We start from the raw sequence: 14,991 nt of genomic DNA, 5'->3' as shown, positions 1-14,991 counted from the left end.
TTAAATAAAGTCACTGCAAATAGGGCCAAAACCTAATAATAAAGGTAGATTATTATGTCCTAGTATTTATTATTTATTGAGGGTAAAACTCAAGATTATCTGACTGCAAGGCTGACAAATGCCAAATACATACTACACAATATACTAAGTTGTCCGAGCTGCAACTCACTGGAATTTTCAACCACATATACCTATACTAGCACCTGACACTAGTTATAATGGTACACAGAGATGGTACAATCTTATATTGAATGTTGGATGCAGCATAAATGCTACTCCACTGACAAAAAGAAAGGCCTTCTGGCAGGGCACTTATGGTACTGGAGGTCCTTGGCTGTACTCGTGGAAAACTTCATGGGTACAGATGTCTCATTAGCATTGTTCTGCTTGGGGGCAACAGGGTATTCCATAGGCACTGTGATGTCTGCAGGATCCTAAGCCCCCTTGTTCCCCAGACATGTCCCCATAAGAAGCCATCAGGTGTGCTAGCCCTGGAGCTGGTATGATTAATTCCCCTCCATTAATTACAATGGAAGAGAGAAGGGAAAGCTGTCTCCATCCCCTTCCCCTGGCCTCAGCAACTCAAATCTGCCAGAGAATCTCCCCCAACCCATAGGATCGCTCTTCCCCTGCTGTAGATGACAGTTACATTTTCTGAAAATTAAATGGGGCAGATCTGCCTCACTATGTTGCCTATGTATTCCAGTCTCACATGCTACATTAATCAGGCATGAACTAACATAAAAAATAGAATTTCTGAAATGCAAAGGGCCTCATACCTCACTTAATGCTACCATTGCACTAGAGCTAGTTAGACCAGATTGCAAGTCGATTGGTTTCTATTCAAATTTCACTTTTTCCCACCAAAGGAAAGGAAAAAGATAAAAAGAGTATATTTTTAGTGATATGGTACTGCTAAGATGCAGAAGTAGCTTTCTACACTTTTTTCCCCTTTTTAAAGGGCTACATGTGTAGACGTTGGGTGAGCACCAACTTTCCATTTACTAAAATGTATAATTAAAAATAACTTTTTAAAACAGTCTCAGAACTTCTGTAGGTAAACAGCAGGATGAAAATGACAGTATCCATCAGATACTTTAAAAAGTAACTCCAAAATATGCTAACTGTGTGTTCAAAATATGCTAACTGTGTTGCTTGGAGCTATTTTAGCTTTCCCCAGTTACTGTTTGAAGAGCTATCAAAATCTGTGAAAGTGTTTCACAGAGACCATAACAGGACAGGGGGGGAAAGCAGACAGAGTGCACATGGGCCATGCCTGCTCTACAGTACCACCTACAACTCTCTGAAAAGCTAACATGTGTACAGCCATAGATAAATCTTATGGTCATCAAAATGGCTTTAAAACCATATATTGGTGAATTATCCTGAGAGCAACAGAGAAGCTACTCAGCAAGCAGAAATGGACAGATTTCCAGCAATCACAATCACCCTGTTGGAAATTACTATTTTCTTTATATGTTACTCTTTGAATCTTTAGGATAAATAAAAAACAAACACCAAACTATATATAAACAGGTTAAGACATTCTGACCACAAACCCTGATGTACATTAACAATCCTATGTCACCTACTAAGCAATAACAATTTCAAAATAATTCAGTCTTTAAAAAGTTGCTGACCTCTCTTGCCTGAATGGGACATAAGAGGAAAACTGCCTGTTAAGATACTTTCAAAGACTGGATCAGGCAACTTTTTCTCCAGTTCTGCAGAATCTTCTTTTTCCCACCAAGGAATGATCCCAGTGATCCCACAGGCACCTCCAGGTTCACTTTCGTGGAACCAGTCACTCTGCTCATCATCACCTGTGATGACAAACATCTCACATTAAAAAAGAGAGATTGGGGTTTATTATCCAAAGAAGCACCACTCATAAGGAGAATCACTATCTTCTTTATTGCTATGCTAGAATTGTTCCTGTAGTGCATGTCTGCTTGGAACATGGCATTTACTAGCATGACAAGTATTTCCATCAATAAAAGCATACAGAATGCAATGTTTTAAGACCTATTTAGAAATGTGAAAAATAATAAACTAGCTAATCCTTTGGTGATAATGGCAGGGAAATCTATGTATGTTACTGCAGTTCCATCCCTAACAAAAACAAGCCTTAATCTCCTGCAGGGAATTAAAAAGAATAAAACTGTGAAACCAGTTCTTTGCAGTTGATAATGGTATATAATTAGCTTAATTTCATGATTTGTATGGTATATAAAAGGGGAAAACAATCATGAACAGATGTGGCCAAATAAAATTAATCTGATTACATTCATTAAGAAATAAGTTTTGAAAAAAAAAATTTAAATGAAAGATGACAGTACCACAGGAAACATCAAGAGTCCAGGGATATTTTAATGACTCTTAGAAACTAAAAATTCGGAAGTAAAACAAAATTATGCACTTTGCTAAATCAATATCTGAAACTCATATGCATCTATGCTAAAGTCACTTTGATTTTCATATCCAAGAGCCATGCTTTACTTTCTGTGTAGGGCTGACGGCTGCTGAGTTACAACTGGCAAACAGGACAGTGACGTCTGAGAGGACACTGCAGATATGTAGCCTACTGTGGAGAGTGGGTGAGTTTTCCTGGATGCCACACTGGGGACACAGCAAAGAAAGGATCGTGCTAAAAGGGATGTGTCACAGATCTTGAAAGTCTAGTGATACTTTGTATGGTGGACGAAAACATGCACAAAACATGTGAGATGGGGGAATACACACAAGAAGAGGGATACAGCTGCCCCAAGCAATATACTTCCCAAAGCTCTGTTCAAGCACATAACAGGGGAAAAGGACAATGACTCAGGTGCAGCCTGACCTCCTTCCCTTGGTTTAAAACCATGCACAAAACTTGGGATGTGGGGTGGGTTTTATAGATATGGATATCAGTGCTTGCATTTGTTCCCAATTAAGTCAAACAACCTGAGAAAAAGTTGTCCTGCATTATCAGCAGTTTCAAATTGTTATATACATGCACCAAATAAAGGAGATGGCACAACAATTAGCACATTGTTGGCACTAGATCAGCCTTTCCCCACCTGGTGCTCTCCAGATGTTTTGGACTACAACTCCCATCGGCCCCTGCCAGCACAGCGGCGCTGGCAGGGGCTGATGAGAGTTGTAGTCCAAAACATCTGGAAGACACTAGGTCGTTGAAGGCTGCACTAGATATTTATTACAGGAACTGTTAAGAATTTTCAGTTGTAATTGGCTGATAGCGTAAGTTTATAAGTTGAAAATATTCTCATGGCTGTCAATTACTAGTGCTAAATGTATGTATGTGATGTCTTTCAAATAAGAAGGTGAGACTTTAATTAGAGATGTGAGGGCCTGGGAAAAAAACGGAAAAATTAGGGGGGGGAAGTTTCCCCCCCATTTTTTTGAAGCCTTTTTTGTTTCTTTTTTGAAAAATAGGAAAAATGGAAAAAAGGAAGAAAAAATGGATTATGGAATGTTTTATTTTAGAATGATGAATAAAATGTTTCATTGAATCTTGGTCCCCCCCTTCTCAGTTCTTTTTATGGGAATGGATGCTTTATGTCTGCTTGACACTGTGGAGGAGTAGCGGAGACATAAATAATTTTCTTTGTTATTAATGTTGATGATTTCTTCTGTTTTTTATTGTTTTTTGCCTGCTCCTCATAAACTGGCAAAATGAAAGAGGTTTCATACCATTCAGGTGTTCCTTACAGTTCAGGATCTTGCAGATCCATTTGTTACAAAAAAAGTAAAAATTTTAAAAAGTAAATTCAATTGGTAATAATTGTTTGAATAAATTGTACTTTTAATATACCATGTAATAATTTTATGCCAAATCACCTTGTACATAATTACATTTGATGTTCCTGAAGTGACAAAGTGACTTTCAATCTGTAAAAAGTGCTATTACGTTTTTTCAATTTTTCCAAAAAATTCTGTTTTTTTTCTGAAAAATACTGGGGGAAAATGGGTTTTTTCCATGGCTTCAAAATTTCCAGAAATTTTACATCTCTAACTGTAATCTGTAATACAAATAATTTGACTGTGTAGGTAGGTACTCCAGAACACCAGAATATACTAACACATACTGTACTGTTATAGGAAGACTTAACACATCATAGCAATGACAACCACAAGCCACAATCCTACTTTGAGAAAGGTCAGAGTTAAATAGTAGGATTTGCCTTAGTCTAACCCAGCATTTCCCAACTAGTGGGCCACCAGATGTTGTTGGACCACAATTCCCATCTTTCCTGACCATTGGCAATGCTGGCTGAGGCTGATGGAAGTTGTGGTCCAACAACATCTGGTGGCCCACTAGTTGGGAAAGGCTGGCCTAACCAAACCTTGCCCTTGACACTGTCTGCGGTGACTCCAAGGGAGATACAATATCCTTCAGACTTAGTTTAGAGCAAAGCCCTAGCCTTTAACAAATCATCATGTGAGAATTTGAGTTTGATAGCAATAGCATACAATAATCTATATGCCAATAGCAAACACATTATCTGAGTGTTGGTCCTTATGTAGCCAAACAGCACCATTCATACACAAGAGGAAGATATTAAAGGATGTCAAAGCACAAAAAAGACTCTTAAGTGAGAGTGGGGATCCAAAACAGCCCAATGAGAACAAAGTATGTTCAGTGGCTACAGAATGCTGAGTGTCTGTTGGAGAAAACACACACATCAGAAAACCAGGAGAGGAAGGAATAGAGTAGAGGGGATATGGCTGGCTGGAACCCTGAACTGAAACACTCTACATTTGTTGCCTCTCTATGTGCTCTTGAACTTCTAATAGTGCACTACTGATAAAAGGGTACACTTGGTCAACTTGGGGTATGAGAACAGAACAGGTTCCCTCTTAGATAGGGATCTTCCAAGCCCTGTTTAACCATCTATCAACAGGTGTGTGTGTGTGGGGGCACTGTAAAAATTCAGAAAACTTTTGTGTCAGTCTTCCACAACCCTATGCTCTAGATCAGCCTTTCCCAACCAGTGTGCCTCCAGATGTTGTTGGACTACAACTCCCATCAGCCTCAGCCAGCATTGCCAATGGTCAGGAAAGATGGGAGTTGTGGTCCAACAGCATCTGGAGGCACACTGGTTGGGAAAGGCTTCTCTAGATATTCCTCAACCATGATGAAGTATGAATTTCCATATGGTGTTTCAGCCCCACTCCCTCACTACATCTAGTGAAAAGTTATGCTGTCATTCTTACTGGATTTCCCCTCCCCCCCAAAAAAATAAATTATATCCTTATTGGATTGATTGAGAAAAATCATATACGTAAGATCGGTCACCCCACAAAATGGTGTTTAAATTCTTTAATTGATCTTTACGTTCTCCAGATGGTTAGCCCAGAACCTGTTCCTTGCATTTCTTGTGAAAAAGGAGCACAGAGGACAAGAACAAGCAATATTTTGCCTATCTTCACAATAGAAAAATTACTCACTTTCTTTAACATTGCTACAAACTGTGTTAGAGGTTTATAGAACCATTTTATAAACCTGAATTTTCTAAACTTAAATCTATTGATTTAAATGGCTCCATTTTGAATATGACACAGTGGGGCACAACTCTGAGTCCCCAACTGCATATGCAAATTTTGTCAAGCAACCTGCTCTCTCAGGAGGTGGCTAGTCTTAATAGCAATTTTCAATCAAGGACCCTTAGGTGACCACTTGTTCCTGTTCACAGAAAGGTATTTGTAAAATGCGCTGATGAGGGTTCCTCACAGGCACTTTGGAACCCAAAAACATTAGAAAGAAGATAACTACTGCTGCATACACATTTTTATATCCACTTCAAAAAAAATCCTTCTTCATAATGTTTCGGCTTCATACAAAATGTAATCAGAAGACCACAGTTTATTCACAATATTATTTTTTTAGAAATTAGGTAGATTGCACTATTATGTTGGGCCCCAAACACAAAAGTGCTTCATGTTTTTAAAATCAGCAAAAACTAAATCCTAGACCTCCTATGGGGAAGTTTCAAAAACTGGGAAATAAATCAACCAGTTCTGAAATAACGTGCAGTGTTTCACAGAACTTAACCTATGCAGTTTTGAAAACAAAAAATTGCACTGTTTCAGTACCTTGTCGTCCCTCATCATTGGTAAACAAACCAGCATCACTACTGCTCAGGCTGCTGGACTCACTGTAATAACGGAGAAAAAGAAAAAGATCAAAAGTGCAATTGATATCTCAGTCATAAAATTTTGAAGAGACAAGATTGCACTCAGATGAAACTTAAGCCTTCACAAAATCTTAAAGAAAATAATTTTTTAAAAGAAAATCAAACTGCAAATATCCCAGTTCCATTAACTATAGAACATTATTTTTGGCACATAAAACCACAGGAATCTAATGGGACCCTGACAGTAAGCCAGATGTGACTGCAATGAGGTACCGACACAATTGATGCATTTTATGATCTGTTCCCATCAAATGTTCACTGCTTCTTTCTTATGCTGTGCAATTCAGCTTGATCCCAAACATCACTGCTCAGTTAAAAAATAAAATAAAAGTGGTGGTGGCGGAGATCTCTATCAAAACGATTTTGAGCTCTTCTTTAGCACATAAAACACAAATGCTGCCCTGGGCTCCTGCTGGGAGGAAGAAAACAATAAATAAATAAATAAATAAAATGTCTAGACATACAATGACCTTTTTCAACATCTGCAAATATTCTGAAAGCTACCTTGCAAAAAGTTTCGCTATAATTCTATCATTTAGAGGAAGAATGAATGTTTACACAACAACCTATTTAATCAATGTAAAGGTCACCCTGAAGGGAAAAAACCCTCCAAGTACGATCCTAACAGCAAAGAGACACATTAACTTCCCTGTAACTTTCAGCTGAGAGCTGCTTTACACATTACATTTTCATGTGCATTGTCCAAACATTTTAGCTATACATGTAAAAAAAATGCATACGCACAAAGGCATATTTGAAATTATGAGCATCATGGATGAAACCATATCAGGGAGAGGAGTAGTAATTGCCAGTGAACTGGAAATTCAGGAGTTTCTATCGATCTAGAACTGTATTCAGATAAGTAGGTGGCAGCTATGACTGGATGTGCTTTATGGTTTTTTAGGTCTAACCACCACCATCCATTGTTTTATAACAGGTTTGACCACTGCAATGTTCTCTATTTGCGATTGTCCTTATGCATTTAAAAACTTCACAATGCCAAATACAGGTCTGCCTTGTTAAGCATAGGATGGTAGGATCATATGACTCATGCTGCAACAGCAGAGCTGGCTCTCTGTGTATAATTCAAGCCATAAGCATTAACCTATAGAACCCTAATCTAATATCCCATTCTTGGGCAAGGTGGTGGCTCAACAGGCATGCGTAGCTGAAACTGATTAAAAATGGACTGCCTTCAAGTCGATTCCGACTTATGGTGACTCTATGAATAGGGTTTTCATGGTAAGCGGTATTCAGAGGGGATTTACCACTGTCTTCTTCTGAGGCTGAGAGGCAGTGACTAGCCCAAGGTCACCCAGTGAGCTTCATGGCTGTGTGGGGATTTGAACCCTGGTCTCCCAGGTTGTAGTCCAACACCTTAACCACTACACCACACTGGCCCTCTGATTATCCAACCCCATTTCAATCTGGCTTCAGGCCTGACTCTGGGACCAAAACTTCCTTGGTTGCCCACCTTTGGTCAAAAGATAGAGGGTATGCAACCATACTCTTCCTAGATCTCTTAGCAGCTTTCGATACCACTGACCATGACATCCTTCTGAACCACCTTCAGGATTCAGGAGGTAAGAGGCATCACTGTGTGGTGGTTCCACTCCTATTTCAAAGAGTGGTTCAGAAAGTAGCATTGGGCGACTTCTGCTCAGGCCCATAGGAGTTGTCCTGAGGGGTGCCACAGGGATCAATCTTGCCACCTATGCTATTTTACATCTATATAAAACCACTAGGACCAATCATCAGGGGATTTTGAGTGAAGTGCCATCAATATGCTGATAACATCCAGCTCTATTTTTCTGCATCAGAAGAGGCAATGAAGGTCCTGAATTGGTGCCTGGAGGTGGCAATGGATTTACTATGGATCAATAAACTGAAGCTGAATCCAGACAAGACAGAGGTTCTGTGTCTGGGTGATTCCCAAGTTTAGGATTAGGTGAACAGCCTGCTCTGGATGGGGCTACACTCCTCTTGAAGGAGCAGATTCACAGTAGCTCTTTTTGTGTGTGTGGAGGTGTCATATTTGCAATTTGCAATATAATCATCAGTGGCATTTGAGTCGCAGGTATCCTCAGTGGGTAGGAGTGCTTATCAGGGGGACAAAGCAGAAAGGCAAAACAAACAAGTATAACAAAACACACAAAAAACACAACCTAGAACCTGCCAGGCAATGTGAAGCAAGTGGAAATCAGAAGGGAATAACATTTGAACATGTCTACCAAAACTAGTTATGGCAGCAAAGAATCAAATTAATTTTAAAATACTTATCTGAATTCTAAATGTTTATCTGATATTTTAATCCATTTCCTATTTGGGGGAAGAGAGAATGTCCAAGGTTGTGTATGGTTTGTGTTTAAACCAAATTAACAAACCAAATTAAAAATTCTGCAACATGGTGTTGTCAAAGAGAAAAAAACTGAGTTCTGTTGCCCATATGAAGTATGCAATGTACATTATTTCTCCTAATTTACAGAATTTTCCTGTAATTTTTATAATTTGCTCATTTTAGCTGCTAAACTGTAAGTATACATGGTTTGTTTTCTTTTATCACAATTCATGAAGCACAGTATAAAGTGTATGCAAGGACTGAAGTTACTAAGAGTAGTAACCCTATGCACACTTGTCTGAGAGCAACTCTCACTGAACTCAGTATGATTTACTTATGAGTAAGTGTGCATGACCTTCAGAGCATCCATATATTTTTAGATAAAAAGCAATTGTTTTTGCATGATAGTATGAAGAAAAACACTTGGAAAAGGTAGAATTGTTCCATAGTTAAAATTTTGATAGCAACAGCTCTAATGTGGAACAGTAGCAGGAAGTCTCCAAACTATTTTAAATTGTACACACATTTACAGCATACTAAATTATATTTTGATCTTTAAATACAGAAAAAAAGTTTAGCATAAACATGTAAAAATAGACATATTACAAACATCCTTGGAATTGAATGAAATATTAAAAATAACCTGTCACTCATGTTTTCATCGGAACCCTTTTGCTCCTCATACTCCATCTTATCCTTGCTTGCCTGGTTGATGTCATCATTCTCTATGACCACGCCTTCATCCAAAATGTCTGGTCCTTGCCTACTTGCTGCTAGTTTCCTTTTTTTAACTTTGCTCTTTGTTAGCTCTTGATGTTGGCAAGATCTGTTGTCATTGTCCATTTCCTGATCTTTAATGTTGTCATGCTGTTGCAGTAATGTCAGTGTGTTTGTTACTTCTGAAGGTAGATCAACTGCCATTCGTTTCACCTTTCGCCTTCTACGCAGAGTCCTATTTCCTAAATTATCAACAGCTAGATCAGGTTCGTGCCATAGAGGCCTTTTGCCTCTGAGGTTATTTAAATTTGAAGTTGGTCTGCGTTTTGCAACTAACAACTGGTCATCAGAGTCACTATGGTCTTTCTTGTTATTAGTATGGTTCTCTCTATAATCCTTGTTAGGTTCCTCAAGGCTAGAATCAGAGCCTTCACTTAAACAGTGGCCAGTCTCCCAGGGGTGATGGGTGTTAAATGAACGTCTTTTCCTACCCCTTCGCTTTCGGGCCTGACGTTTTAGAAGACAAGAGACACTGCGAGAATGATCCCCTGTATCTGCAAAGCCTCCTCTTGCTTGCTCTGAACTTTCCTCCAGTGCTGAAACCAGATCATGAACTAGCTCCTCCATGGTCTTACTGAAATGCCTGTAATTAGGAAAAAACACAATTCCAATTACAAATAATTAAATGAAAGTAAATCAGTGACACCAACAGCTATAATCATTATATAATCTAATCCTTCTTGAATTTTTTAAACCTTTTTCTCAGTCTAAAGTCTACTTTGGAAAAATCAAATACCTTAAAGCTTTAAAAGAATATTTTTGACATTGAACAACTGAATACACAATTTCTCATCAACAGTTTCACAAATCTCAATGGCAGCCCCTCCCCCTCTAACAACCAGCCGTCCCCCAAAATCTCAACAAATTGAACAAATTGCAGGTAAGATAAGTCTATGCTGGCTTTGCAAAAGTCCCATGCACAATGGAAGGACTATCCTCTCTCACTGAGTTCTCTAGCACATGCAGAGAATTTGAAGAAGGAAAGGGATTCATGTGATGCTTTGGAAGTAGTGGTACAAGACTCTTTCCACCACCACAGGTAAGTCCTAACAGAATGGGCTTGTCTCATTTTGAGTTTTTTCAGATGACTTGTGAAGACGTATCTTTTTCCCAAGGCTTTCCCTGACTCGTAAGACTGGACCGTTTTATGCATTTGAATCATCTGACTACGTTTTATTTGCTTGTATATGCTTGCATATTTTTATACTGCTGTTTTATTGGCTTTAAGTTGTATTTTTGTTTTTGTTCTAATGTTTTAATGATAAATTGTTTGTTTTAGACTGCTTAGATTTTTGAAATATTGAGCAGTTTATAAATGCTTTTAAATAAATAAATATCAATTACCTTTGCTTACTGACTGATTGGAATCCAAGGAGAAAAACCCTTGACTTCAGGCCTCACTCTAAGAAAGACTCTAAAGTAACACAGATGGAAGGAGACAGCTGCAATTGTTTTGACCTGGAGAGCTTAGGAACCACAGCTATGCCGATTTCCTCACTTTTTCACAGATTAAGGGTTGCTGACTTACTGTGGTTTATTATGAACAAGAAGAGTGCTCATGCAGCCCAATCATTTCTTCTTGGCTCTGCCCCTAGTGTGAGCAAGTGACAGGGAAGTCACAACTACTGTAAGCTTGGCTTCCCATGATGTCCAAAGCCAAGCTTAGTTTGTTGCTCCCCAACAAGTCAGGATCATAAGCCAACAACAAGCCTGTCAGCTCTACACTGCATCAGCAGTGTCAGGGGGGGCTGGAAATTCCTGGGTCTTTGGCAGGGAAGGAAAGTCCTTAGCCAGCAGTCGGGTTGTAAATCTGCCAGGCCTATCCGAAGCATACTTGCCGAGTCAGAAGTCCAGAAGCGAGGTCAGTGAAGGTCCGGGATCAATTGCCAAGGAGGTCAGTCAAAGAGATGCTGCAGGGAAACTAGGTCTACACAAAGCCACGCCTAATGTTGCAGTCAGCAACAAGCTGCAGCCAAGGTGTGCCTTATAAAGAGCAGGATGGACAGCAGGTGTGAGCCCTCAGCGTTTGGGCCTTAAGGAGACAGGCCTGCCTCTCTTCTGCCTGACCTTCTGCTGTCTACGTTCTGCAGGTGAGGGGGGAGTATCCTGTTCACTGTCTGTGTCTGGCTGCAGGGCCTCTGCTGTCCCTGGGGTGCTCTGCAGCTGAGGGGCAGAAGGAGCTGGATTCTCAGGAGGCTCCTCCGTGTCTCCTGCTGCTCCTGGGTCTGCTGCTGTTACTCCCGAGTCGTCCTCATCTGAGGAGTCCTCTGATGGGGCCATGACAAAGCCATAGCTTAAGACTGGCTAGGGAACCCAGATTCAGACATCAGGGGAAGCCAAGCTTAATTACAGCTTCCCTGTCAGTTTATTGTCAATAAATAGTGAGTTGATGCATGCTGCTGATTGTTCCTGCTTCAATCCTCCATTGGTCTGAGCAGGAGAAACAATCTGCAGCATGAATTAACTCACTGTTTATTGACAATAAACCAACAGGGAAGCCACAATTAAGCTTAGCTTCCTCTGATGTCTGAAACTGGGATCCTAGTTTGTTGCTCCCCCACAACCTAGGATTCATAAGCCAACAATAAGCAATAGTTTAAGGCTAGGTAGCAATCCTGGTTTGTTAGGCAGCATCAAACCAGAATCCCAACCAGGATCATGAGAAATCAAGCTTAACTGCAGCTTCCCTGTTTGTTTCTCCTGCTTGTACAAGGGGAGGATTGAAGCAGGAACAATTGGGCAACATGCATCTGTTTCTTGTGAACACTGTTTATTCACAATAACCCATGATAAACCAGCAAGCCTGGCTTACTGCAACAAGCAAAAGCAGCCTACGTTTTGAGGACTGCATTTCAATCTTTGTAAAAACTGAAACAAGCAGGAGATTGGAGGCGGCTGCCCCCCCCCCCCACATTATGCTCGCTGTTACTCAGGTTGCCAAATAGAAGAAAAGCTCATTTTGTCAGCAACAACCAGCATCCAACATCTAACCTAGCAAATAGTCTTAATGTTTTGCAGACTGCAAAAATAATTTATACTTACTGCTCGGTATCTGAGTGGTATAATCAAGAGAAACTGAAGATGGGTATGGTAGGGTTACAATTTAGACTTTTGTACTGAATAAAGTCATGTATGAAATAAGAGCAGGATAAATCAACAAAAATATTTTGAGGTGTTATAACACTGGCACTGAAGTGTGGCCAATGCATTCATCAGTACTAACATATGCCCCAAGTATCTGCATGTAATGACAGCATTTTTTAAAAAAAGAGTGAGGCACCTTGAGTTTATGGATGAGACAGGAAGTAAATTATTCCGTCCCATACTGTTCTTTCTAGTCTATCTCTGAAGATGGCGTTTTGAAGTGCCCCACTAGAAACCTTTTATTACAGGTGTAGGAACCACTTAAGACTGCCTTCTCTCTCTGTTCAAGAAGCAACTTATGTCACACTGACATAACATAAAAATATCGTAAGAACTCAAAAGATTTCCAAGGAAGGAGGATATCTAAAGAAACTGTGACTGAAGGGTTATGAAGAGACTTATAAACATCCACCAGAGACTTACAGAGTTGTCAGTTCTTTTACTTGCTCTTTTCCTAAAGCTTAGGAGAAACCAAGTACATGCCAACTACTTTTTCCACTCAGCTACCCTAAGTAAGTGTTCATCCACCTATTTCAGAAATTTGAATATTATACTTTAAACATAAAACAACACCTATACAAACAATTTTCAAAAAGTGCAACCTGCTTATTAGCAAAACAAATATTTAAGTCTTATGATAGTATAAGATATACCTGCTGAACTTCTCTCAAGCATTTAATATCTCATTTTCAGTGTGTTTTACATCACATAGCAAAGACAATTACAGCAAGGCCCCACAGCTAGTGATAAAATCTACTTCTAGTCTCACAGAAGACATTAAGCTAAAGAAATTGTAGCTTGCCTGCAGTGACCTTTAGATTTAGCTATAACAATAAAGTTTACTAACTGCTGACCTCTCTACGCACTACTAGAAGCAGTTTAGTTTGTAGCAATCACATTGTAACACTGTTGTAATCTTAAACACAGTTATGTACACTTAAACTTCCTGAATCTAATGGGGCTACTGTGCATAGAACTGAAGACTTGCATTCCAGGATAAACAACTGGGGATTTTAAAAAGTAAATACATAAATTATCTATTTCATAATTTCAATTCATCAGTCTCTCTTTTTAAAGAGAACCCAGTTGAAAAGGAAAGCACATTATTTTGTAGCACCCTAAAGACTAACAAATTTATTATGGCATGAAGTATAATTGACAATTACAGGCATACACACTAATGGTGGGATTATAAGCAGAGAGATCAGATGGAAATGAAATGCAAAAACTACAGACATGTTAATGATAGAACTGAATCATGAAAATAAGAGGAGAAAAATCCAGCTTTTGAATGTAAGCATTATAAGTGACAGAATAAATCTTGTATTGAATTTATTTTCCATGGGCTCCCTACTTGACCCAGTAATGAGGAACTCATCACAGTTGGGATCCAGGAGATGCCATCCTGTATTTCACTACAGCCTATGAATGATCTTGTACTCCCCTTTTATGCCCTCCAACTACCTGAGCTCTACAATGTGTTCAGTTCTCAAGTTCTGAATATGTATTACTCTGCCACCCAAAACTGAATAGACTTTTTATTTCCATTACTATTTTGCCCAGTAACTACTAGCTTTTGTTTATGGAACGTTAAATCTTATGCATGTTTGCTCAGCCTGATCCTAAGAATTAGAAGCAAATCCCAATTTGCTCAAAGGGATGTGACTACCGAAATGTGTGCACAGGCATTCATAGTCTTCAAATGATCTTGCTTAGTACCCTTACATGCATTCAGAGAACCAAACAGAAAGCTCTTCTTTCTAGGCAGATATAACTCCATAGGGCTTCTGGGCTGTAAGACCAAACACTTTAGATTTTACTTCTAGGTTGCATAATGGCACTGTTGGGTGCAAACACATATATTTTGTAACATCAACCAGTAAATATGACTATGTGTTCAGAAAAAAATACACATTTTATCCCATCTGAAGTGCTAGTGCAGTAGATGGTGCAAGACCAGCATGGCATTTATGACAGACCAGAGATCACCTGTGGATTCTTCCTTTAATGTCAGTGTCCCTGATTTCTGTAGCCTGCAAACACTTAACTAATAGTGCTGTGGCAATGTAATCATATTTGCACATTGTGTGGCATAACATTTTAATTCATATGTTTGCCTTTACAGAGTACAGGACTCATTAATAATGTTTTGGGCTCATACTCTGTGTAGTCACAAACTTATATTGATGCAAGCACATTGCTGGCTCTGCCAGCAGCAATAGGAATGTTAAAGTCCTCTCCTACCCTAGGTATCTGCTCTCTGCCCACGTGATCTAACATTTGCAAGCCACTCTTGCAGTCTTATTCATTCTTTTGTCTAATGCAGAAGATTGTAGGAGCAGAAAATTTATTTTGAGGTTACTGTGAGGATGATAAGAGGTGAACCTTTACCAGTTTGTTACTCTGGGGGGGAAATGCCCCAAGTAGAATCTGTAACTAAAATGGTGTTCAGCTGTTTCCAGGCCCCGGCCATGAAATGAGAAAAAGATTCCCTGTCCTTATTCACTCATGGCAGTAAGAGTGTGTTTTCCCTCC

The 14,991-nt window shown here is 39.3% G+C and overlaps 1 protein-coding gene across 4 annotated transcripts in view; it reads right to left on the bottom strand.

Moving 5' to 3' along the window:
- GPATCH2 (G-patch domain containing 2) overlaps positions 1 to 14,991 on the bottom strand; it is a 169,450-nt gene that overhangs the window by 151,394 nt on the left and 3,065 nt on the right. For all 4 annotated transcript variants that reach the window (XM_061625187.1, XM_061625183.1, XM_061625184.1 and 1 more), the window contains exons 2-4: positions 9,179 to 9,895; positions 6,097 to 6,158; positions 1,641 to 1,823 (exon numbers count right to left, since the gene is read on the bottom strand). In XM_061625187.1, coding sequence (XP_061481171.1) covers positions 1,641 to 1,823; positions 6,097 to 6,158; positions 9,179 to 9,895 — 962 coding nt within the window. The remainder of the gene's footprint in view (positions 1 to 1,640; positions 1,824 to 6,096; positions 6,159 to 9,178; positions 9,896 to 14,991) is intronic.

The sequence above is a fragment of the Rhineura floridana genome, chromosome 4 (assembly GCF_030035675.1).
Source record: "Rhineura floridana isolate rRhiFlo1 chromosome 4, rRhiFlo1.hap2, whole genome shotgun sequence".
NCBI classification, from domain to species: domain Eukaryota; kingdom Metazoa; phylum Chordata; class Lepidosauria; order Squamata; family Rhineuridae; genus Rhineura; species Rhineura floridana.
This window is presented reverse-complemented; position numbering and strand designations above follow the sequence as displayed.